Here is a 21,745-nt window from a genome sequence, read left to right on the forward strand (position 1 = left end):
CCATGAGGGGAACTCCTAGAAACATTTTAAATTGGATTGTATTTCTACTGGTCATCTTCTTCAGGGCAGGTCATTTGTCTCTTTTGCGTACAGCTATAGCTCCAGCACCTAGCAAGCAGTAGGTGCCCCACGAATGCCAACTGAAGAATGGATGGATGGATGGATGGATGGATGGATGAATGGCTCTCCAAAGTCATCTTCCCCAGCCTCAGGAAGGGAAAAAGCAGCCTGCTCGGGTGTTCAGGGGACACTGGGTCTTGGGTGGTGGGGGTGGAGTTGGGGGCCCTCCCCCACATTGGCCCAGAGCTCCTCCCTCCAGGCCCCTTGGCTGCCTCCATGCCAGGCCTGGGGTGGGGGGTAGCAGAGGGTCAGGAGGCCCAGCAGCCTTGAGCTCCCCCTTCTCTCCCTGGGCCTCAGTTGAGTTAGGTGGGGAGGCAGGGTGGATTCTGTGCCATCAGGCTGGGGCCCTGGGGGAACTCTGGAGGGAGACCCCAGAGGTGGGCTGAATGCCCTGCCCCCACCCCCAGGTCTGGAAAGAGGTGGTTGCCCCCATGCCTTCATTCCCGCCCCAGGGCAACGACCCCAGCACTCCCCACCTTCACTCTCCCCCAGAAGGAAGGCTTAGCCCAGGCCCGCAGGGAAAACCACAACTTGCTTCCGACATGACATGTTGACGGGTTTCTGGCTGCTGTGCCCCCTTTGTGTCCCTAGAGTCACTGTGGGCATATAAGAGCCACCCCCAGGCCCGAGAGGGTGGAGGAGCCGACAGGAGGCCAGGAACCCCCCACCCACCCCTCGTGGAGCCGCAGAGCGGGTAAGCCAGCCTGCGGGAGGCCCCAGTTTATCCAGATCCCCTGCTGTTCACCCTGGGACCTTCCTGCCATCCCATCTGAATAAGGGGCACAGAAAGAATCCTTCCTAGGAGGGCATTGGGGGTCCTGGAGCTGATGGGAGAAAAAGCCCATTTTATAGATGGGGAAACCGGAGCTCAGAGAAGGGCAAAGGCAGGGATAGGTGGGCCGAGGACAGCACTGTCCTAGGCTCAAGGCGGGGTGCCCCTTTTTCTCTAAGCCACAGACTCTGACTGGTTTCCCGTTGCAGAAATATTTCCTTCTATGAGAGAACCAAGGTCACAGGGGGCTATTCTGGGATGAGTCCTGGGGAAAGAAGACAGGCCGTGCTGAGAAAGCTGTTGGTCCATGCAGAGCTCATATGCCCCTCGGGGCAAATGAGGAAAGGCGACCTCTTGGGTAGACACAGCCTTTACCAAGGCAAAGAGTAGGCGAGTGAAGTGGGACTGGATTTCCATCCACTCTTCCCTTCTCAGCAGGCACCCCCTCCAGCACACAACCATGCACCCTAGACACAGTCCCCACCCTTGTGGAGCTCACGGAGATGGCAAACAAGGGTACGAACACAGTGCATAATGGAAGATTGTCCTAAAGTAAATAAATATGTGACAGATGGGCTTCTTTAGATAAAGTGAAAGAGGGAGGTCTTTCCTAGCAGGTTACGTTTATTCAGAACCTAAAGGATGAAGAGTCAGTCATGCAAAGAACCCGAGGAAGAGCCTCCCTAACTGAAGGAACAGCATAGCATGTGCAAAGGCCCTGTGGTGGGAAGGAGCCTGTCATGATTTAAGACTGAGAAAGGGAGTTCCCGTCGTGGCTCAACAGTAACAAACCCGACTAGTATCCATGAGGATTAGGGTTCGATCCCTGGCTTTGCTCAGTGGGTTAAGGATCTGGTGTTGCCATGAGCTGTGGTGTAGGTCACAAACAAGGTTCAGATCCTGCATTGCTGTGGTATAGACCAGCAGCTACAGCTCCGATTCAACCCCTAGCCTGGGCATCTCCATATGCCATGGGTTCTGCCCTAAAAAGACAAACAAAATAAAAACACTGAGAATATTAAAGAGACAGGCAGGTCCCTTGTGAGTAACAGTAAGGAGCCTGGGCAGTGGGGGACCGCTGGAGGGTTTAAGCAAGGGTGACATGAGGGGATAGATGGGCATGTGATTAGGGTGGCAACTCTGAAGATTCATATAGAAAAGTCCCATTCTGTGAACTAGTAAGTTAGCCATGCTTTCGCCTCCTATCTCATTCCTTTCAACATCAATCCAGGATAGAGGTGGGAGAGGAGGAAAGGAACAGGACATTGTAACTCTAGATGCTGGATGTCTCCAAGCAGCCAGGGGCCTCCTGAGCCAATGGAAAAGCAGCCCAGGAAACAGAGCTCCCACTCTACTGTCCAGGAAAGGAAGCCCCTCTGTGGCTCTCCCTCAGAGACTGCCCAGCATCCCTGGGGCTGCAGAGGACTAAGACTCGTAAGCCAGGAGTTTCGTCATGGCGCAGCAGGAACAAATCTGACCAGGAATGATGAGGTTGTGGATTCGATCCCTGGCCTTGTTCAGTGGGTTAAGGATCTGGCATTGCTGTGAGCTGTGGTGTAGGTTGCAGACAAGGCTCAGATCCTTTGTTGCTGTGGCTGTGGCACAGGTAGGCAGCTGTAGCTTCAATTCGACCCCTAGCCTGGGAACCTCCATATGCCGCGGGTGTGGCCCTAAAAAGTCAAAAAAAAAAAAAAAAAAAAAGACACTTAAGTCAGACATGCTAGCTGCTCCATGCATTGGATGGAGGCAGCTCTCTTGGCAGTGGAGCTGGACTTGGCTGTGCCAGGTGGGCAGGTGGGCCTCAGGCTGGTGAAGGGGCACTGGGAGGAGAAGGCTTGGGCACGAGGGTGGCCTCAGGGTCCCTGCTTCCTCCCCTGGTAGGGGTGATGCCGACCATGTTGGGCGTGTGGTCCCTGCTTCTCTTCTGGGGTCTGGCCACTCCGTGCCAGGGGCTGCTTGAGACGGTGGGCACGCTTGCTCGGATCGACAAGGATGAACTCGGAAAAGGTGAGCCCGAGGTGGGCCGTGTGCGAGGGGTCCAGCGGCAGCATAAACGACCCCCTTGAGATGCTTATAGGATCTCCTTTCAGGAATAGATGAGAACAGATTCCCCACTGCATAGAGTTCAGGGGTTAAAGGTTTGCTTGCAGGTCCCCATGGGCAGTGAGTGGGTGGGGTGTGCCTGTGGGGGCAACTCGTGGGGTTGGGAGGTCCAGGGGAGGGTGCTGGCTGGGCCAGCGTCTCCGCCCACATTTCTGGGGTAGGGGGAACTCTACCAGGCATTTGGTGCCTTATGGCTCAACGACCCAGCGTGAGGCTGAGGGATCAGGTGGAATAGTCTCGAATGGCAAATGCATCAGGGAGGCAACCCGCCTGTCCTGACTCTACCAGGCGGTTCCCCCTATCTTGTCCTTCTCACAAGCCAGAGTCAGGTCAAGGATGCCCAGGAGGGGCAATGGTTGCCTCCTCCTTCTTAATCAAGCCCTAGTGGCTGCTCCCTCCTTTACTTCTGCCCCTGCTTCTGCCCTAGTCAGACCATTAGCTCCAAACCCCATTTGCTGTGTGAGTTTGGGCACGTCTCTGTCCCTCTCTGGGCCCTAGTTTCCATATCTGTAAAATGAACCTTCCTCTCCCCATCCTCTTTGCAGCCATCCAGAACTCGCTGGTCGGGGGGCCTATTCTGCAGAATGTGTTGGGGACGGTCACATCTGTGAACCAGGGCCTCCTGGGCTCAGGAGGCCTGCTCGGAGGAGGCGGCCTGCTGAGCTACGGAGGAGTTTTTGGTGTTGTCGAGGAGCTTTCCGGGTGAGTCCTCACACAGTGGCCACTTGAGTGCCTACCTACTGTGTGCCCTACAGGAAGTCTGAGCTTTTCTTTGCTTCAGGGGACAGAGAAGAGGTCGACTCTTTTTTATGTGTTGTCAGGCAGTGGGAATGGCGTGGGCAGCCTGGACAGGGAGTGCCAGGACCCGAGTCAGAAAACAAGGAGTCTACTGAGTGCCAGGCAGCATGCTCCTGTGGTTGAAGGTTCCAGCTCTGAGGTCGATTGCAATTACTTAGTGTGTGACCTGGGGAAAGTTGCTTAGTCTCTCTGGGCTCATCCAAGTATCTGGATGGCTCCCTCCCTCCTCTCTTTCAGGATCTGCTCCAAAAACCCCTGCCCTGTCCAACCCCTCTTTGTCCCCTCATCCGCCTGCACTTTCTCCAGGGGATGAATCACTCCCCTGCACCTCCACTGTGTCACTGGTTCCCCTCATCTCCCTTGCTAGATTATAAATTCCACAAGGGCTAGGACTTGTCTGCCTTGTTCACTGCTGGGTCTTCAGTATAAAAATAGTGCTACACAGGAGTTCCTCTAGTGGCTCAATGGGTTAAGAACCCAACGTTGTCTCCATGAGGATGTGGGTTCAGTCCCTGGCCTCATTCAGTGGGTTAAGGATCTGGTGTTGCTGCAAGCTGCAGTGTAGGTCACAGATGCAGATGGGGTCTGGTATTGCTATGGCTGTGGTGTAGCCCGGCAGCTGCAGCTCTGATTTGAACCCTAGCCTGGGAACCTCCATATGCTGCAGGTGCGGCCATAAAAAGAAAAAAATAGTGCTTGACACATAGTAGATGCTCAAAAAATATTTTTGAATGAATGAATGAACAAGTGAAATCACTTAATAGCTAATATTTATAACTTAATGACACCTAGCCAGGATTTTCTGGGTGCCTGGCATTGCGCTAAGCATTGTAAATGAATTAACCCACAGAACCTAGAGGTAGGACTGTTGTCAACTGCATTTAGCAGATGAGAAGATGGAAGCCCCATGGATAGTGAAGGGACCTGCCCGAGCTGTCAAGCAGTTGAAATAGAGCCTGGCACACAGTAAAAGCTCCATAAATATTAACAATTACTATTAATAGATCTAGTACCCCCTCTCACTCTAGAATCCCCCCTACTTGGTGAAGCTGGGGCCTCAAACATGAACCAGACCTTGTCCTTGCTTCAAAGAGCGCTCCCCCACCCAGTGTGTTCCTGTCATGGCTCAGTGGTTAACAAACCCAACTAGCATCCATGAGGATTTGGGTTTGAACCCTGGCCTCACTCAGTGGGTTAAGGATCTACGTTTCCATGAGCTGTGGTGTAGGTCGCAGATGCCACTCAGATCCCGTGTTGCTGTGGCTCTGGCGTAGGCTGGAGGCTATAGTTCCAACTGGACACCTAGCCTGGGAACCTCCATATACAGTGGGTGCGGCCCCTAAAAAGACCAAAAAAAAAAAAAAAAAAAAAAAAAAAAAGAGCCCCTCAGTGTGAGTCTGGGCCCAGCAGTCATGATGCTGTGTACTCAGGACAGTGCAGGCAGGGTGTGGAAGGTGCTCAGAGGGGAGCATTTGCCTGAGTCAGAGAAGCAAGAAAGAGGGCTTCTTGGAGGTGGAGATACCCTAGCTGAAATCAGGAGAGCTGGAGGAGTCAGCTAGCTGATGGTGGATGCAGAGTAGAAAGAAAATCAAGGAAAGGGTATCCCAGACGGAGGGAACAGCCTTGGCAAAGGCCCAGAGGACAGAGAAAATAATGGACTGTAGGGAGCTCTGTCTGAGAACCCCCTTTTTTTGGGGGGGGGTGTATGTGTGTGTGTGTGAGCCTAGGAGGTGCGAGTGATTGGAAAAGGACCCAGGCCAGAGACTGAAGCAGGGCTGAGGCTCTGGGGATGGGGTGGGTGGAGCTCTTTAATTTACTGAGCTTCCCTGAGGATGATGAGATTACAGTTCTAGAGCATGTGCTTTACCAGCTTCGCACTTCAATTATCTCATTTATTTTTGCAACATCCCTATGAAGTGAGTACTTGTATTCCCCCACTTTATGAATTAAGATACTGAGGCCAAGAGAGGTGAAGTAACTGGGCCAAGGGCTTTTGGGTTAGAGTTGGGAGGGGTCTCCCAAGAGAGGCTCTAGGCGCTGCCTCGTCTGGGATGGTGCTGGGGGGTGTCTGGTAGTGAGAGGCCCTCTCCTCCACACAGGCTGAAGATTGAGGAACTCACACTGCCCAAGGTGTCTCTGAAGCTGCTGCCCGGGTTTGGGGTGCAGCTGAACCTGCACACCAAGGTGGGCCTGCATGGCTCTGGGTGAGTGTGCCCCTGGGAACATCTACCCTACTGCTCCCCATGCCCACCCCTTTGCCCCCCTATTTCCTCCCACCCTACTTCCTGCCCACGGGATTCCCATGCTCCTGTTCCCTCCCTAGATCCCACCGCCCGGCCCCTCCCCGGGGAGCTCCATCCCACTCACACCCAGGGACTTCCTTCCCACTCTCCCTGGAGACCCCTGCCCCAATGCCTGGAGCTCAGTGGTAGGGTTGAGGGAGGGGGCGGAGGGGCGTGCAAAGGGGCAGAGAGGCAGGGGGTGCGAGGAGGGAAAGGGGACGAGGTCGCTTAAGAGGCCGCCCCAGAGCCCAGGTCCATGGCCCCGCCTGAGGCGGCCCTGGTGGGTGGGGCCTGGCCGTCTGGCCACGCCCCCATGGTGTGGTCTCGCAGCCCCCTAGGGGGCATCCTGCAGCTGGAAGCTGAGGTGAACGTGTCGTCGCGGGTGGCGCTGGGCGTAAGCGCGCGGGGTACGCCCATCCTCATCCTCAAACGCTGCAGCACGCTCCTGGGCCACATCAGCCTGCTCTCGGGGTGAGTCCACAGGCTCAAGCCGGTTTTGCGGGTCTCCCCGCGCTCCGACCTTCTCGGGCTCAATGCGCTTGCGGCTCCTTGGGTTCTTAGGAGCAGCTGGCGGGGCGGGGCTTTAGCTCACCCCGCCTCCACCCATCTCCACGGATCAACCCGCTGCCCAGACCTGCCGGCTAAGGTCCACCTCGCACAAGGACTCTAACCCAGACCACAGCTTGCCACGTTCACTCTGAGGTCCCCCTTCTCCGACCTCTGAGATCCTGCCGTCCCTTCTCCACCCAGAGCAAGGGCTCTCTACGGTCCTTTGAACCTGCGAGCCTCTCAGTCCCTGCTCTTAGCACATCAGAGACCAGCCCAACCCCTGACTTGCTGTGATACCCGTGGAGTCCTCCTCCCCTGTCTGGGCTTCACTGTCCCCATCTGTATAATGAAGACCTAAATTTAATGATCTGAAAGGCCCTGGCACTTTTATATCCATCTCTTCTCCCAACTCTTCAGGACACAGTGACCCTTCCTATACTTGTGTTGCATTGTCCTTCCCATGGGACTGCTGAAGCCCAAAGAGGGCAAGGGCCCAAGATCAGATGCACAGATTGAGGCAGGCGTGGGGATGGGCAGGTCTCTGGACATAGGTTCAAGGCTTTCTCTGAGAACTGCACCAACCCTCAGCGTCACGTCACACTTTGAGTCATCCCCTTCTAGCCTCTGCTATCCAGGCTGAATCCCACACCCACCCCTTGCCTTTGTTGGGTGGGCCTGAGCAGTGATGGATGATCAGACATCTCTGTTTTGGCTCCCAGGAATGGGAACCAGATTGGTCCTGTCTGCAGGACCTTCACAAGGGGTTTCCGGGAAGGTCTTGGGCTCCTCAAAACCCAGTGGTTCCATTCTGCTCCTCTGGGCCAGAAGGGGCTTGGAGTGTGTAGAGCCCAGGAGGGTGTTGATATCCTATGGTTGTAGTTCCGTGGTTGTCACCCCTCCCTCTTGTACCCTCATAGTCTCTAAACTGACCTAAGCCCATCTACGTGCACATCCTCAGGCCACTCTGTATGCATGCATTCATTCAACAAACATTTACTGAATCCTCACTCTAAGCCAGGTGCTGTTCTAAGCCCGAAGGTCATTTGTCTACCCATATTGGAGGAGATAAAGGGAACAGATATTTATCGAGCATCAGACCCACATACATGCCCATTTGATCTCAGCAGCATCAGATCTAAAGCAGGCACTGTACAGATTGGGAAACTGAAATCCTTCCATGGATGCCACGGTGAAGCAGAGCCAAGACCTAAGCCCAGCTCCCCAAAACCCCAGCAGAGCCCACCAGGAGAGGAGACGGGCGATGTCCAAAGTCCCCAGTGCCCACCCTGCCCCATCCTCCAGGTTGGCCCTGGCCCTGTGTGGTGGCCACAGTCTCACATGTCTCCCTCTGCCCAGGCTGCTGCCCCCACCACTCTTTGGGGTCGTGGAACAGACACTCTTCAAGGTGCTGCCGGAATTGGTGAGTGTGGGGGCTGCAGGCGACTCCTCCCCTGGCTTTGAGCAAATCTGGGCGCCAGGAAGGATTAGGCTGTTCTTTCCTTCCACGCCCATCAGGTAATCCCATCCTGCCCACCGGCCTCCCAGGTGCTGCCTGCCAGCCTCTGTCCTATCCTGCCTGGCACAATCTGTCCCCAGACCTCTGCATCTTAAATTTACAGCCTCAGGTGACCTGAGTCCCCTGCTTCCAAATCCAAGTCCCTTTCTTACCCTTCTGCCCTGTCTTGGTCATCTGTATTATTATTGACTTTATACTTTTCTTTAGACTAGCTTTGAATTAGTCAGATCACTCAGTGATTTTAAACCGAGCCCCGTGCTTGGCAAACATGTCCAGATAATTACATACATGTTGGTGAATACATCCTATGTTAAACACATTATGATTAAACTGCTCCAGAATGTTTGTCCGTGGCCTGACCCAGCCATTCCTTGGACCACTGCTGAGAAAAGCTGGTCTGGTCAAAGCCCCGTTTCATTGAGGATGGAGAGGGGGAGGGGCTTGCTGGGGTCACACAGCCAGCAAAGGGCAGTCAGGCCTCCTGATGCCCTGGCCTGGCAGGACCTCTCTTGTGAAGAATACCAAGAGGTGAGGGGTAGCAAGGATGTGGGTGGCTGAGGTTTTGGCAAAACTTCCCTGGGCTTGAAGAAGCCAGTTGGCAAAGAAGCTCAGGGGGAGCAGAGAAGTTCCCGGCAGCAGAGACCCCAGCCCAGACCTGTCTCAAGTGGATTTCAACACCGGGATGTGGGTGCAGCTAAGTTGTAAATGACTGGCTGAAAGACAGGATTTATGTGACTCAAAGAGGTTTTAAAAAATGAGTTAATTATTAGCGCTTAGAGGTTAGAGATTTCTCTTTACAATCCGATTTCTGGCTTCTCTTGTGCAGTCAGTCACCCCAGCTACACGTACTGCCTTCCTGCAGGTGACACACGGCTGGCGCCCAGGGGGCTGCTCCCCGCCCCGCCCCTCACAGCCCCTCTGGTCTCCTCTCATTTCTGTGACATGTCTGACCCCAGAAGTCCTAGAGTTTGGGACTCCAATGTTTAAATGAAAAAAGAGCCTTTCTCTTTTCTCTGAGAGCAGCTGTGACCTTGGGCAGGTCACCTTTCTTCTCTGGCCCCTGGCAGTGGAATGAATGGGCTGAAGAATCAAAGGGCCGATCTGGCTCCCCTCTGGGGTTCCTGTTGCGGTTGACTCAGATTCTGTGATTCCAGGCTCGGGATTCTGGAAGCCAAACTACTTGTTCCCTGTGCTCACAGCCCAGGGGCTTTTGGGAAGCCGGGGGGTGGGGGGATGGGGGAATGTGGGGTGGGTGCGCAGTGGATGCCCCAGGCCAGGGCTGATTCCAGGGGAGCGGAGGAGGTGCCCCTCTGTGGGGTCTGGGCTGTAGGTCTCCCAGTGCCCACCTGGTTGGCAGGAGAGGCTGAGACCTCAGAGAGAATAGCTACTTTGTCTCTTGGGGGAGGACCTTGTCCCCATGCCCCACCTGGCCTCTGGAATGTGTCTCCCTGTCCACATTCCCAGCATCCTCCATGGTTTTCTGAGGAGGCCCATGTAACTGGCCCTCCGTCCTCAGACACTTCAAGCTCCAGCCCCACCCCTGCCTCCCACCTGTGTGTCCCCCCATCCGTCTCCACATTCTGCCTTGCCTTGGTCCCCGGGGCCACATAGCCAACGATTTAAAGAAAACACCACTGTTCCCCGCGCCAGGCTGGGGCCCACTCTTACTGTCCGGTAACTCTTGTCTCCTCTGGACACAGCTGTGCCCCGTGGTGGACAGTGTGCTGGGCGTGGTGAATGAGCTCCTGGGGGCCGTGCTGTGTAAGTTGGGGTCCACCCCCTCCTCTTTGCCCCCTCCTCTTACCCCCACCCCCAGCATTACCCCCGATGAGTGGGATACCTGGGAAGAGGAGGGGGGCCGAATTCTGGGAGCTTTCCTCAGACGGACGAGGCCGCCACTTTGAGGAGGCTTAACGGTGTGGTTCTGGGTGGAGGCTGGTTCGGCAGGGTGAGGAGACTCAGAGCCGTCAGGTCTCCATCTGCCAGGGCCTTCAGCCACTTACTGAGCACCAGCAGTGCGTCTGGTATCATGTTAGTGTTATCTGGACAGACAAGATCACTGAGGCCCAGGACATACTCAGTAAGGGCCTCAAGGCCCCACAGTAGCAGCAGCGCTCAGCTTCCCTGAGCCTTATGGAGACATGGATGCCTTTTGTACTCACAAAAAGGGCCTTGAAAAGTATAAAATGTTGGAGCTCCCGTTGTGGCTCAGTAGGTTAAGGACCTGACATTGTCTCTGTGAAGATGCAGGTTCCTTCCCTGGGCTCACTCAGTGGGTTAAGGATCCAGTGTTGCAGCAACCTGCGGCAGAGTTCGCAGATGCATCTCAGATCTGGCGTTGCTGTGGCTGTGGTGTTGGCCTGCAGCTGCAGCTCTGATTCGACTCCTAGACTGGGAACTTCTGTATGCCACAAGTGTGGCTGTTAAAAAAAAAAAAAGTATAAAATGCATAGCTAGGATAAGGGTAGAAAACTTGGAGGCGGAGGCAGCTATGGTGTTATATGAGAGAGGGAGGGCAGCAACGTGGTGGTTGGTTAGTGGCACCAGCTCTGGAAAACAGGAATCCTGGCTTGGCTACTCTGGGGCTTGTATGGCCCGGGGCTGGCAACTTCTTCTGTCAGAGCCTCAGATTCCATATCTGTAAAATGGGCATGATGGTAGTGGCCACACGAATACTTAATAGAGAGCTAGGCATTCAGCAGGCACTAAATAAATAGAGGTAGGGTCTGTTCTTATTGGGCATGGGCTCATGGGGTCTTTCTCCCTCCTTCCCTCCTCATGCAGGCCTGGTGCCCCTCGGGGCTCTTGGGTCGGTGGAATTCACTCTGGCCACACTACCTCTCATCTCTAACCAGTACATAGAGCTGGACATCAACGTGAGTGCCCACCGAGGCCCTGCCCACAGCTGGGGGGAGTGGGGTACCAGTGGAGGCCAGGTAGGGGATGCTGCATCCAAACCAGAAGGGTGAGCTGCCCTGAGACCCTGCCACACCCTGTCTCCTGCCCCTGCAGCCCATCGTGAAGAGCGTAGCAGGTGACATCATCGATTTCCCCAAGCCCCCCAAGCCCATCAAGGTGCCCCCCAAGGATGACCACACATCCCAGGTGACCGTGCCCTTGTACCTCTTCAACACCGTGTTTGGGCTTCTGCAGACCAATGGTGCCCTCGACCTGGACATCACCCCTGAGCTGGTAAGTGTGACACCCTGCCCTCCTATGTGTTGGCAATGCTAGTGATGACCTAGTCGCATCATCACGGATCGGCCTTGACGAGCCCTTTTCTTATAATTGGAGTCGCACGAGTTTATAACATGCACACGCCCTCTCTTGTCCTTGGGGTGGACATTGCTAATAGACGGGGGTCGTGGCCCTCTGCTTGGCTAAACCTGAATGGGACTTTTGAATCCTTCCCCACATGACACGCCAGGAAATGACTTTCTTTTCTTTTTTTTTTTTATAATTATAGTTGATTTACAATGTTGTACCAATTTCTGCTGTGTAGCAGTGACCCAGTCATACATATATATACATTCTTTGTCTCATATTATCTTCCATCATGTTCAAGAGATTGGATATAATTCCCTGTGCTGTACAGTAGGACCTCATTTTTTTTTTTTTTTTTGTCTTTTTAGGGCCGCACTTGCAGCATATGGAATTTCCTAGGCTAGGGGTCGAGTTGGAGTTGAAGCTGCCAGCCTCCACCACAGCCATAGCAGCTCAGGATCTGAGCCACGTCTGTGACCTACACCACAGCTCACAGCAGTTCCGGATTCTTAACCCACTGAGCGAGGCCAGGGATTGGACCTGCCTCCTCATGGATGCTAGTCAGATTCATTTCTGCTAAGCCACGATGGGAACTCCAGGACCTCATTTCTTAGCTATTCTAAGTGTAATAGTTTGCAACTAAGGAAGTTACTTTCAACTGGTCAAAACTGGAATATGAAATGTAGCCAGCTTTCCGTCCCTGCACCAGATGAGCCCTTCTAGAGTCAAAGCCCAATTTTTTTTTAACTAAAGTGTGAGTGGCTAACATTTCCACTTCTTTCTCAAGAGCCAATATGAAAAAAGAAAAGAAGAAAACTAGGGTTTTACTATACCAGAGGTCATTTGGACCTTTGTTTTGAAACTTCTGAGGCCTCTCTCTTTCTCTTCTGGCCTCTCTCACACTCTCACAGAAATCTGGAAGCCCCAGACCCCAGAAGCCTTACCCAGAGACATTTTCTTGGTCTCAGCCCTGTCTAAAGACAGTGAGCTCTGAGCCACTTGGGCCCCCCACCTGCAGCTCAGCTTAAGGGCACAGGGGTTGACTCTTCACTTCCTGCAGGTGAGGTCCAGAGAGCACTTCGAAGGTTTATGGGTGGCTGGAACAGGGCCCTAAGCCGGGAGTCCGTTGTGACCTGATTTTCCAATTTTTTAGCTAGAAACCGAAAATGTATATGGAATGTCCTGATTTGTAAATAATGGAAACAAATTCATCTTTGTTTGGAGAATACTTTTCGGGTAAAAGGCAAAAATGTCTGGGATCAGATCCCTGGGCCTTCAGATTGTACCCTCTGGCAGGGTGGTTTAGAAGTTCTAGAATTATGGAGTTCCCATCATGGCTCAGCGATTAATGAACTCGACCAATATCCGTGAAGATGCAGGTTTGATCCCTGGCCTTGCTCAGTGGGTTAAGGATCTGGCATTGCCGTGAGCTGTGGTGTAGGTTGAAGATGTGGCTTGGATCCTACATTGCTGTGATGGTGGTGTAGGCCGGCAGCTGTAGCTCCAATTCAACCCCTAGTCTGGGAACCTCCATATGCTAGGGGTGTGGTCCTAAAGATTAAAAAAAAAAAAAGTTCTAGAATTAGCCTGCCCGGGTCGAAGCCTGGTGTGACCACTTACCAGCTTATGACCCTGGATAGGAATCTCATGTTTCCTACCTGTAAAATGGGAGTCATCAAAGCACCCACCAAGCTGTTGTAAAGGTGAAATGAGTGAGGGCACACAAAACCCTTAGCACGTGCCTGGCATGCAGTAAGTGCTCGCCATCGGTCAGCAGAAGGAACACGAGTGTCTGTAGTGATGTATATATGTGATTGGGGTTGGGGGGGACTGCTGAGTGTGCTGAGGGATGCCTGTGTTTTCTCTGTGTTTATCCTTCATCCCATTTGATCTCAGGTCCAGGTTCCCAGCAATGTCCCACTGACAACTACAGACCTGGCAGCTTTGGTCCCTGAGGTGAGTGACCCTCTCATGGGCTTTTATTGCTTTAGTTCTTTCCCGATGACCCTGAATGGACTCCAGAAACTTTCTCAGTACAGCTGTCCAGATAGCCTTGATTGAATGTTGAGTCCAAATTCATACTAAAGTGTGATTGACTAGCACCTTATCCTTTCCTGATGGCCAGATTTTGCTTGGACAGGAAAGGACCAGCTTTTAACTGCCCTAGAAGTCAACAGGACATTTGTCTTGTGGCTATTACTCCTTTGTTAAATAGAGGGCAGGAGATTTTTTCAAAGTGACTGAGCCTCCTTCTTCCAACTACCCTACTTCATCTTGGTCTTGGTCTTCTCTGTTCCCAGAGAGAAGACTCAGGGCAGGGGCCTTGGGGAGGGAAAGAGAAGGGAGAAGATTCAGGGAGGTTTGACCAGTGGGCACTAATTGGTATGTGATTGCAGGGCCAGGCCTCCACCTTTCCCTTCCCTTCAACTGGGGCTGAACTAGCTGCTTTCCAGCTGTGGGAACCTGATGTGTACCGAAGTTGAAATGACGACAAGGTCTTTATGTAACAGCAGATTCTGATAGGGGTTAGAAAGAGACCCTCAAGGGCTGGGTTTCCACCAGAGAGGATGGAGAGGGCAGCTGAATTTGGGGGCACGGGCAAACTCTGGGTGTCCTTGGAGGTGATGATTCCAAGCAGCCCTGGTGGGCTTGGCTGGAGCCTCTGCTTATTGGAGTCCTTGGCTAAAGGGCATAGAGGTCTCAGACAGGGGATGTGAGTGCTAGACATTTGGAGGAACCTCCTTCTTTGGAGGAGTTGTGTGATGGTGGAGAGGGACTTCAGGAGACAGAGGTGGCAGGAGCAGGGACCCATGGCAGCAGCGGCAATGCCGTGTCTCTGCATCTCAGGGAGCCAGGTCTCAGGGGCCTGAAGCCCCTGTTCTCACAGCATCAGAGCCCCATGGCTCTAGCTCTGAGTTAAATTCTTTTGTGGCTTTAGAATCTGTGGATTCAGGAAGGTGGAATCCAGTGATCCCCCGTCTTTGTGATCCTGCAGCTCTGGCTGTTGGGGCTTGAGGAGTTGGTCCCCAGACCCCAACATTCAAGAGATCTAAACTTCTGTGGTTCCCAGCACTTCTGTAATCCCACGATGTCATGACCTTGAGACTCACCATTTCCTGACTGTGTGCTTCATTCAGTCAATCAACTAATATTCAATGAGCACCTCCTATGTACCACACCCCATGCCAGGTGCTGGGCAGACAGTGAAAAGTAGACAAAAATCCCCATGTTCAAGGAGCTGCCATTGTGGTGGGTGGGACAGACGTTGAACAAATAAATAAGTAGAATATACATTGTGAGAAGGTGAGAATGGAGTGGTGAGGTGGATTGGGAACACGTGGTGCTCTGCAAAGGCCACTGAGTTGACATGAGCTGAAAGCTGAAGTGGGGGAGGGAGGGAACCACGCAGGTGTCTGGGGAAGATGTTTTCAGGCAGAGGGAACAGCAAGTGCAAAAGCCCTGAGGTGGGAGCCTGCCTGGCTGGTTGAAGGAACCGCAAAGAGGTCAGCGAGTCTGGAGAGGAGAGGATGAGGGTGTGGTGGGAGGTGAGAAAGAGAGGAGGGCAGAGGATGGGTCATGCAGGGACCTTGGGCATTGGGGGAATTTTGTGTTTTGTTTTTTATGTTGTATAATGACGTGTGTCTTTGGGAGAGGGGGATTTTGACAGCAAAATCCTTGGGTTAGTTCCTTGGGTTAGTGTCTCTGCACCCGAATGTCAGCCTCGTGGGGGCCAAGACCAGGACTTTCTGGTCCAGGCTGTTACCCCAGCTCCCAGCACTGTGCCAGGTGCCCCTTAGATGCTCAATGAGTGTTTGTTGATTGACTGACTGATTCTGTTAGTGGGGCATCTAAGCTGCCCTCATGCCCCTCGCTCTGCCCCTGCTTCTCCCCAGGCCCTGAGGAAGCTGCCCCCGGGCCAACAGCTCCTGCTCTCACTGCGGGTGAAAGAAGCGCCAGCAGTCACACTCCAGAACAAGAAGGCCACAGTCTCTATCCCAGCTGACATCCATGTGCTGTTCTACCTCCCTAAAAGGACCCCTGAAGCCCTCTTTGAGCTGAATGGAGTGAGTGGCTGAGGGGTGGGAGCTGGCACTGGGGTTCTGAGTAGGACTGACCCTCTCCAGGCTGCGGATTTCCAGGTGGGAGGCCCCATGTGGCCCAGCACAGGAAGCCCCGCCCCCCCACTGTCATCGCCTGAGCTGAGACCCACGTGCCCTCGAACTCCTGCCCACTCCCTCGCAGCACATGTGTCCACTCTGCTTCCTCAGGATCTCAGGGACTGCCCACAACCTCTCTGTGCTCAGACATCTCTTGGGTGACCCTCCTGGCCCCCACCTGCCGTCTGCTTCCCCCCATCCCACCTCTACTAATTTTTCCAAACCCACATCTCAGTAGAGGCAGGTTCCTCCCCTGCTCACTCTCTTCCCTGGCTCCCCACCGCCCAGCACCATCATGCCCCCGCCTAACCCCCTTGCCCCTCCCAGCCTTGTGCCCTAAGCCTCAGCTACTCAGGGCTGCCAGGTCCCCCCTCCCGGCCTCTGTGCAGGGACTACCACCTGGAGTGCCATTCCCCACCCCGCCTCCGCCAACTCGATCCCTTGGTTAACTCATCATCTTTCAAGACTCAGCTCAGGTGTCACTGCCCTGCCTGTGGATGCCTTCCCTCACCGCACAGCAGCGGGACCAAGGGGCTGTCCAAGCTCCTGCAGCCCCAGGGCTTCCTGGCACACAACACTGATTACTCTCTGCACCCTGGTCCTCAAGTCACCTCCTCCTAGCCCGGCATGGACCCTGACACGCAGTGGGGCCTCAGCAAGGGCTCATGGAGGGAATGGATGCTGGAAATTCATCTGTCAGCCAAGGCAGACCTGTCCTCAAACTCCTGCTGAATTCGGTGTCATCTCTGCCCACCTTTCCCATGCAGGTGATGACTTTAAATGCCCAGCTGGCTCCCTCGGCTACCAAGCTGCACCTGTCCCTGTCCCTGGAACGGTAATGCGGGGACCTGGGCCGCGTCTTTACCAACAAGAATTAGGGACCGATAGAAACCACCTCTTATTTATTAAGCAGCAACTAAGTGGCAGGCGTTTCACCAGCATCTTCCTTGCCTCCAGGACCTGCCAGGAAGGGGTGGTGTTAGCCCATTTTATAGAGGAGGCCTCTGGGGCTCAGAGAAGTGGCTCCAGAGTAGGCATCTTCCACTGCACCTGCTCAAAACCTGGCCCCGCTGGTGGCCTAGCAGTTAAGGATCGGGCGTTGTCACAGTGGCGTGGGTTCAGTCCCTGGCCTGGGAACTTCTGTAGGCCACGGGTGCAGCCAAAAAAACAAAAAAAAAAAAACAAAAAAAAAAAAACAAAAAAAACCCTGAAAAACAAAATTAAAAAACAAATAAAAACAAAATAAGAAAAGCTGGCCCGAGTTATCAGCCCTATGTGGCCATGACAATGACCGACCTTGAATGTTGTCAGATGCTTTGTTATTCACAAGGACTAGCTATTTCTCTAGTTTCTCCACCACTGTGGTAACTAGGCCTCGGGATAGTCATGCTAACCAGCATGGTAATGATGCTGATGAAGGTCCTTCCTCACACAGGCACAGCACTTTAGAGTTTGCAAAGCCCAGGCTTGCACAGTGGGTTGTCCCTGGAGGCAGGTCCACAGTCTGGGCCTCCTGACTCAAATGCTCTCACCTTAGCCTGGGGCCTCCTGGACCCTCCCCTGGATGCAGGGGTTTTCCCAGGGGAGTCTGGGATCTGGCCACGGCTACCCAGACCTCACCTGATCCCATTTAGGGTCCCCTGCTGGCCCCTGAGGCTGTTATATACTGCCCCCCCCGCAAGGCTTCATTGCTGCCCCACTTCTAAGCTTGACAAAATCCCACGGCCAGGATTCATCTCCCCTTCCTGCTGGCAGTTGATGCCTCAGCTCTTCGGGAAACAGAGATGTGTGTCTGGGCTCTGACCCTGACCCCGCATTTGAACCGCCTGTAACCAGTGGTGGTTTACTGCCCTAGCAAGCAACCCCGTGTCCAGGGCTCAGTCTGTGGAAGAACCACTCCTTAGAGAGGTTCAGCCAGACCAAGGCTCAGGGCCACGGAGTCAGAGGTGGCGGTCATGACATCTCAGAAAGAGGCTAGGTTGCTCCAGTCCCATTTTATAGGTGGAAAAACTGTCTCTGAGTCGAGGGTGGGTAGAGGCAGAGTTGGGCCTGGGTTCTTGCTTCCTGATCCTGGGGAGCTGGAGGTGGGCAGGCTGGGGGTGTGGCAGGTGTTGGGGCCCCTCAATATCTGTCTTCCCTCCACCAGGCTCAGTGTCAAGTTGGCCTCCTCCTTCACCCACGCCTTTGATGTAAGTCCCTGGGAGGGTGAGCAGCTTGGCGGTGGTGAGGGGCTGCAGGTGGGGGAGGAAAGGGGGCATGCCCATTGCTCTGGACTCTGTCCCATAAGCCAGAGTGGGCTGACATCCGGGCAGGGGTGTGTGTGTGCGTGTGTGTGTGTGTGCATGTGGGTGTACGTGCGCATGCCCGTAAAATAGTCATTGTCCTAAGAGAGTGACTCTCCAGTCTTGGAACCCCACAGTGTTGTAAATGTCTGGAACCCCCAAGGGTTCAAAATTTTGGAACTTTACCCAAGTAATTAGGTTCCTGAACTCAGAAAGTTCCAACGTTTCGGAGGCCCACAGAGCCCTTAGTTTCCTGCTTTCCGGAGTTCTGAGGGTCTAGAATTTCACTCTGGTCTCAGGTTCTAGATCCCCCGAGGTGTTCCTAAACTCAGGAATCTAAGATCAGACCACACAGAATAACGAGAGCTGGACACATCTCCTCTCTCTTTCTCAGACTCAGCACCCCCACCCCCCCAGGCCCCACAGACCCTTCCTCAGGAGAGCAGCTTTTCCAAGCTCCTGGGCCCCAGAGCAAAGCCAGCCTAACTCACAAAGTTCCCTTTGGGGTCACCAGTGGACAGCCCACCCCAGTGGTCCCTGTGTCCACTAGGAGCTACATCCTCAGGCCTGAGGGGAGGCTGGAGCAGCTGAACCCGTGGGCTTTTCTCCACGGGAAGGGTTGCACTGCTCCCTGCAAAGCCATGGCTCCTCCCAGCCCTGTGCGTGCTTTGTTGCAGGCGTCCCGTTTGGAAGAATGGCTCAGTGATGTGGTCCGGGTGGCTTACGTGCCGAAGCTCAATGGTATGGACAGCCTTCCCTCTCTCCTTGGACACGTGGAGTGTCTGAACTCAGGGCTGCTGAATCCATCGCCTCTCGCCATTATTCTTTTGCTTGTTTTCTTTTTTTAATTGAAGTCTAGTTCATTTACAAGGTAGTGTTGGTTTCAAGTGCACAGCAAAGTGATTCAGTTATTCTCCATTGTTCTTAATAGAGACACTGATGCTGGAGAGGGGTGGGTCCCCATTTCCAAAGGTGCAGAAGCCCAGATTGTTTCCATTCAAACATTGATTAGCTCCTGCACCATGCCAGACTCTGTCCTTGAGAGCTGTCTGACCTGGGTCGTGTCTTCAAGCTCACAATCCAGAGGGAAATAGTCGTGTAAACAAATGAGGAGAATATAGAAGACCTACAGTTTGCAAGGGACTGACAGAACCTCAAGGAGGCTCTGCTGAGGGGAGCCCTTGTGACAATACAGAAAGGGAGCATTTTTGTTTGGGTTTAGTAGGATGAGTAGGAGTCTGCCAGTATGGGAACCTGAGTCTCTGAGAACTGGCTAGCTCAAGGAAAGCAGTGAAACAGGGTCAGCGAATCCTACCTCAGCCCCCTACCCCATCCCCCAACATATCTTTGCTTTCAATCACCCCCTCTTCACAGTGAACCTGGATGTTGGAATTCCCCTGCCTAAGGTTCTCAATGTCAATTTTGCCAATGCAGCCCTGGAGATCATAGAGGTGAGTTTTCCACGCAGGTGTGGTCTAGATGGGCCTTAAGCTTGTCTCCGGAGAGCCCTGCTTGAAACTCATGAAACTCTCATCATCTGGTCCATCTTCTAAATTGCTCAGGGATCTATAAACTACCTAACCTAGGAATGGCAAATACATGACATACATGCAACCATCCTTCCTTACTTGCCCATGGCAGACATTGTCAATCAATCACAGAACTCTCTCCTGCTGAATTTAGACACATAAATGACTTACAGGAGAGCCTCTCAGATATACTCACAGAACCACAGTTCCCCAGGTCCAGGGAGTAGCAAATAACCATTCTGTCTTTTCTTTCTGCTGTGCCTGCCACAGGCATGCCTCATCGATCATGACATTTTTTCTTACTGAATATTGATATGGCCTTACAATCCCTTTCTACCTAGCACACCTTGGAGTCTTGGAACAGCTCTGGGTGGTGGGGGATCAAGGAATTCTGGACCCACTTCTCAGATGAGGACCAAGGCTGAAGGAGGCCACATTTTTGGCCCAAGGTCACACAAAGGAGAAATAGCAGTTGAACATGGGTTTCTTTAGTTCTAAAGTCAGTGACCTCTCCCACACTGAATGTCATTTATTCAACATTCATTGAACAAGTGCCAGCCCGTGTTCCAAGTACAGAGCTAACCCCAGGGTGTGGGGGGACACAGAGGCGGCTGCAGGGATGGGGGCTGGGCACTAGAACTCAGATGCCTTAACCTAGAACCGTTGCTCCTTGCAGAATGCCGTTGTGCTGACCGTGGCGTCCTGAGGCTGACACATGGCTGCCACCCCTCCCTGTTATCTGCCGGAGTCCTATCCGCCTACCCACTCTGCCTCAATATCCTTCCCAGGCTCTAGCCTGTGTCGGTGACAGTATAAGTGTCCCTTACCCCCAGGGGCTTCAGCCCTGCAACTCTGCCCTGATCTGGGGTGGGGGCTGCTGGGTTAGCCACAAGGCTCTGCTTTGGAGAAAGCTCTGGGGCCTCCTTGGCAAGTCTGGGGCTTTCAATAAATGACTCCTCTATCTCAGCACCTCTTGGCTGGTTTGTTCTCCAGACACACAGAGGCTACCTGGGCCTCTGACTCTGGTGTCCTCCCTGGCTCTGGGCAGAGCCCCTGGGAGGCAAGGGGACTTGGGGCCTATCACTGTAGCTTCATGTCCCAAACTTAGCTGTTCAGCTGGGCAGGCTCTGTGTCTTTTCCCTGCCTTCCCCTGCCTCTGCCTCGAGCACCCTGTGTCCCCCCGACCCCTTCTCCCCTCCCTTCCCCTCCTCTATTTTTCTAAATAATTCCATCTTTCACCCTGTCTCTCCAAGTCTGTCTGAATCTGTGTCTGTCTCTGTCTCTCTGACTTTGGGATACTTCTCAGAAGTGGTGTCTGAGCTGAATTTTGAAGGGTGAATTGGAGTTTTCCAGGGAGAGAAGGAGCCAGCATTCCAGGAAGGAAAGATGAGTGAGGCCCGGTGTCACCCTGGAGGGATTATTACCTGACTGACACACTTCAGGAGAGAGCTCAGAGCAAAGCCATGCTGGACTTCCCCCATGGCTCACATCACAAAGTCACAGCGAATGTACTAGGTGTGGGCAGGGAAATTGATGCCAGAGGGCAGCCTGACTGGCCCAAGGCCACACAGTGTCAGAGCTGGAATGGGAAACCGGGGCTTCTGCCTCTTTCTCCTGGGCCCCTTTCTGCTACTCAAGATGGGCCTGCATGGTTTTGGAGAATGGCCCCAGTTGGTACTTATGTGTGAAGAGGTGTCAGTGAAGTTTTTGGAACTGGCTCAGAGGAGTTGAGGGGGCAGAGGAGAACTGGAATCCATCTTGAGGTTTACCCCCCAGTAGGAATGATCCTGTGACCATCTTTCCACCCATCCACCCATCCATCCATCCATCCACATACCCCTCCATCCATCCATCCATCCAGCCATTCACACACCCATCCATCCATCCATCTACGCTTCTACCTATTCTTCCTCTGCCCTTCCCTTCTTTCCTCCTTCCTTCCCATCCACCCTAAAATTATTGGCACCTACTAAAGGCCAGGCCCAGTGCTGAGTGACATGTTGGGATTTATCTTTGACTCCTTCTCACTTTCAGTGTCTCTCGACTCCCACCCACGGCAATTCAGTGATTAAATTAGTGGCTCAAGTTAACTGCCTTTGTTCAAATCCCACCCCAGCTGCCAACTAGCCATGTGGCTTTGGCAAGTCTTTTAATCTCAGACTCTTGATTTTTTCATCAGTAATTTGGGGATGATAATAATAAGCATTTAAATTTTTTTTATTAAAGTGTGGTCGATTTACAATATTGTGCCAATTTCTGCTGTATAGCAAGAAATATACAATAAGGTTTTGAGGTTTAACCAGCCCATAGGATGGTGACTCACCCCTAAGAAGCCCTCCGTGCCTGTCAGCTCGTGTTACGGCTGCATTGTTC

The 21,745-nt window shown here is 53.3% G+C and overlaps 1 protein-coding gene across 1 annotated transcript; it reads left to right on the top strand.

Annotated features, from left to right (window-relative positions):
• The first annotated feature begins 2,780 nt into the window (after positions 1-2,780).
• Positions 2,781-20,341, top strand: BPIFB3 (BPI fold containing family B member 3). The gene is made up of 15 exons (XM_013985243.3): positions 2,781-2,899; positions 3,541-3,697; positions 5,893-5,997; positions 6,406-6,546; positions 7,981-8,044; positions 9,841-9,901; positions 10,925-11,016; positions 11,153-11,332; positions 13,301-13,360; positions 15,298-15,468; positions 16,329-16,396; positions 17,708-17,750; positions 18,521-18,584; positions 19,218-19,294; positions 20,049-20,341. The coding sequence occupies exons 1-15, from the start codon at positions 2,788-2,790 to the stop codon at positions 20,076-20,078; spliced, it is 1,425 nt and encodes a 474-aa protein (XP_013840697.3). The 5' UTR covers positions 2,781-2,787; the 3' UTR covers positions 20,079-20,341.
• The last annotated feature ends 1,404 nt before the right edge of the window (positions 20,342-21,745 follow it).

The sequence above is a fragment of the Sus scrofa genome, chromosome 17, assembly GCF_054392235.1.
Source record: "Sus scrofa isolate SSC_HxYL_T2T_F1_AM1 chromosome 17, Sscrofa_HxYL_maternal_Yorkshire_Landrace_v2.0, whole genome shotgun sequence".
NCBI lineage: Eukaryota > Metazoa > Chordata > Mammalia > Artiodactyla > Suidae > Sus > Sus scrofa.

What these genes read in the sequence shown, in the direction of transcription:
- BPIFB3 (XM_013985243.3), top strand. Translation starts at nt 2,788, where the DNA reads ATGTTGGGCGTGTGGTCCCTGCTTCTCTTCTGGGGTCTGGCCACTCCG. An exon ending in GTTGTCGAGGAGCTTTCCGG is followed by an intron (nt 3,698 to 5,892) that starts GTGAGTCCTCAC and finishes TCCTCCACACAG; the next exon opens with GCTGAAGATTGAGGAACTCA. An exon ending in CACATCAGCCTGCTCTCGGG is followed by an intron (nt 6,547 to 7,980) that starts GTGAGTCCACAG and finishes CCCTCTGCCCAG; the next exon opens with GCTGCTGCCCCCACCACTCT.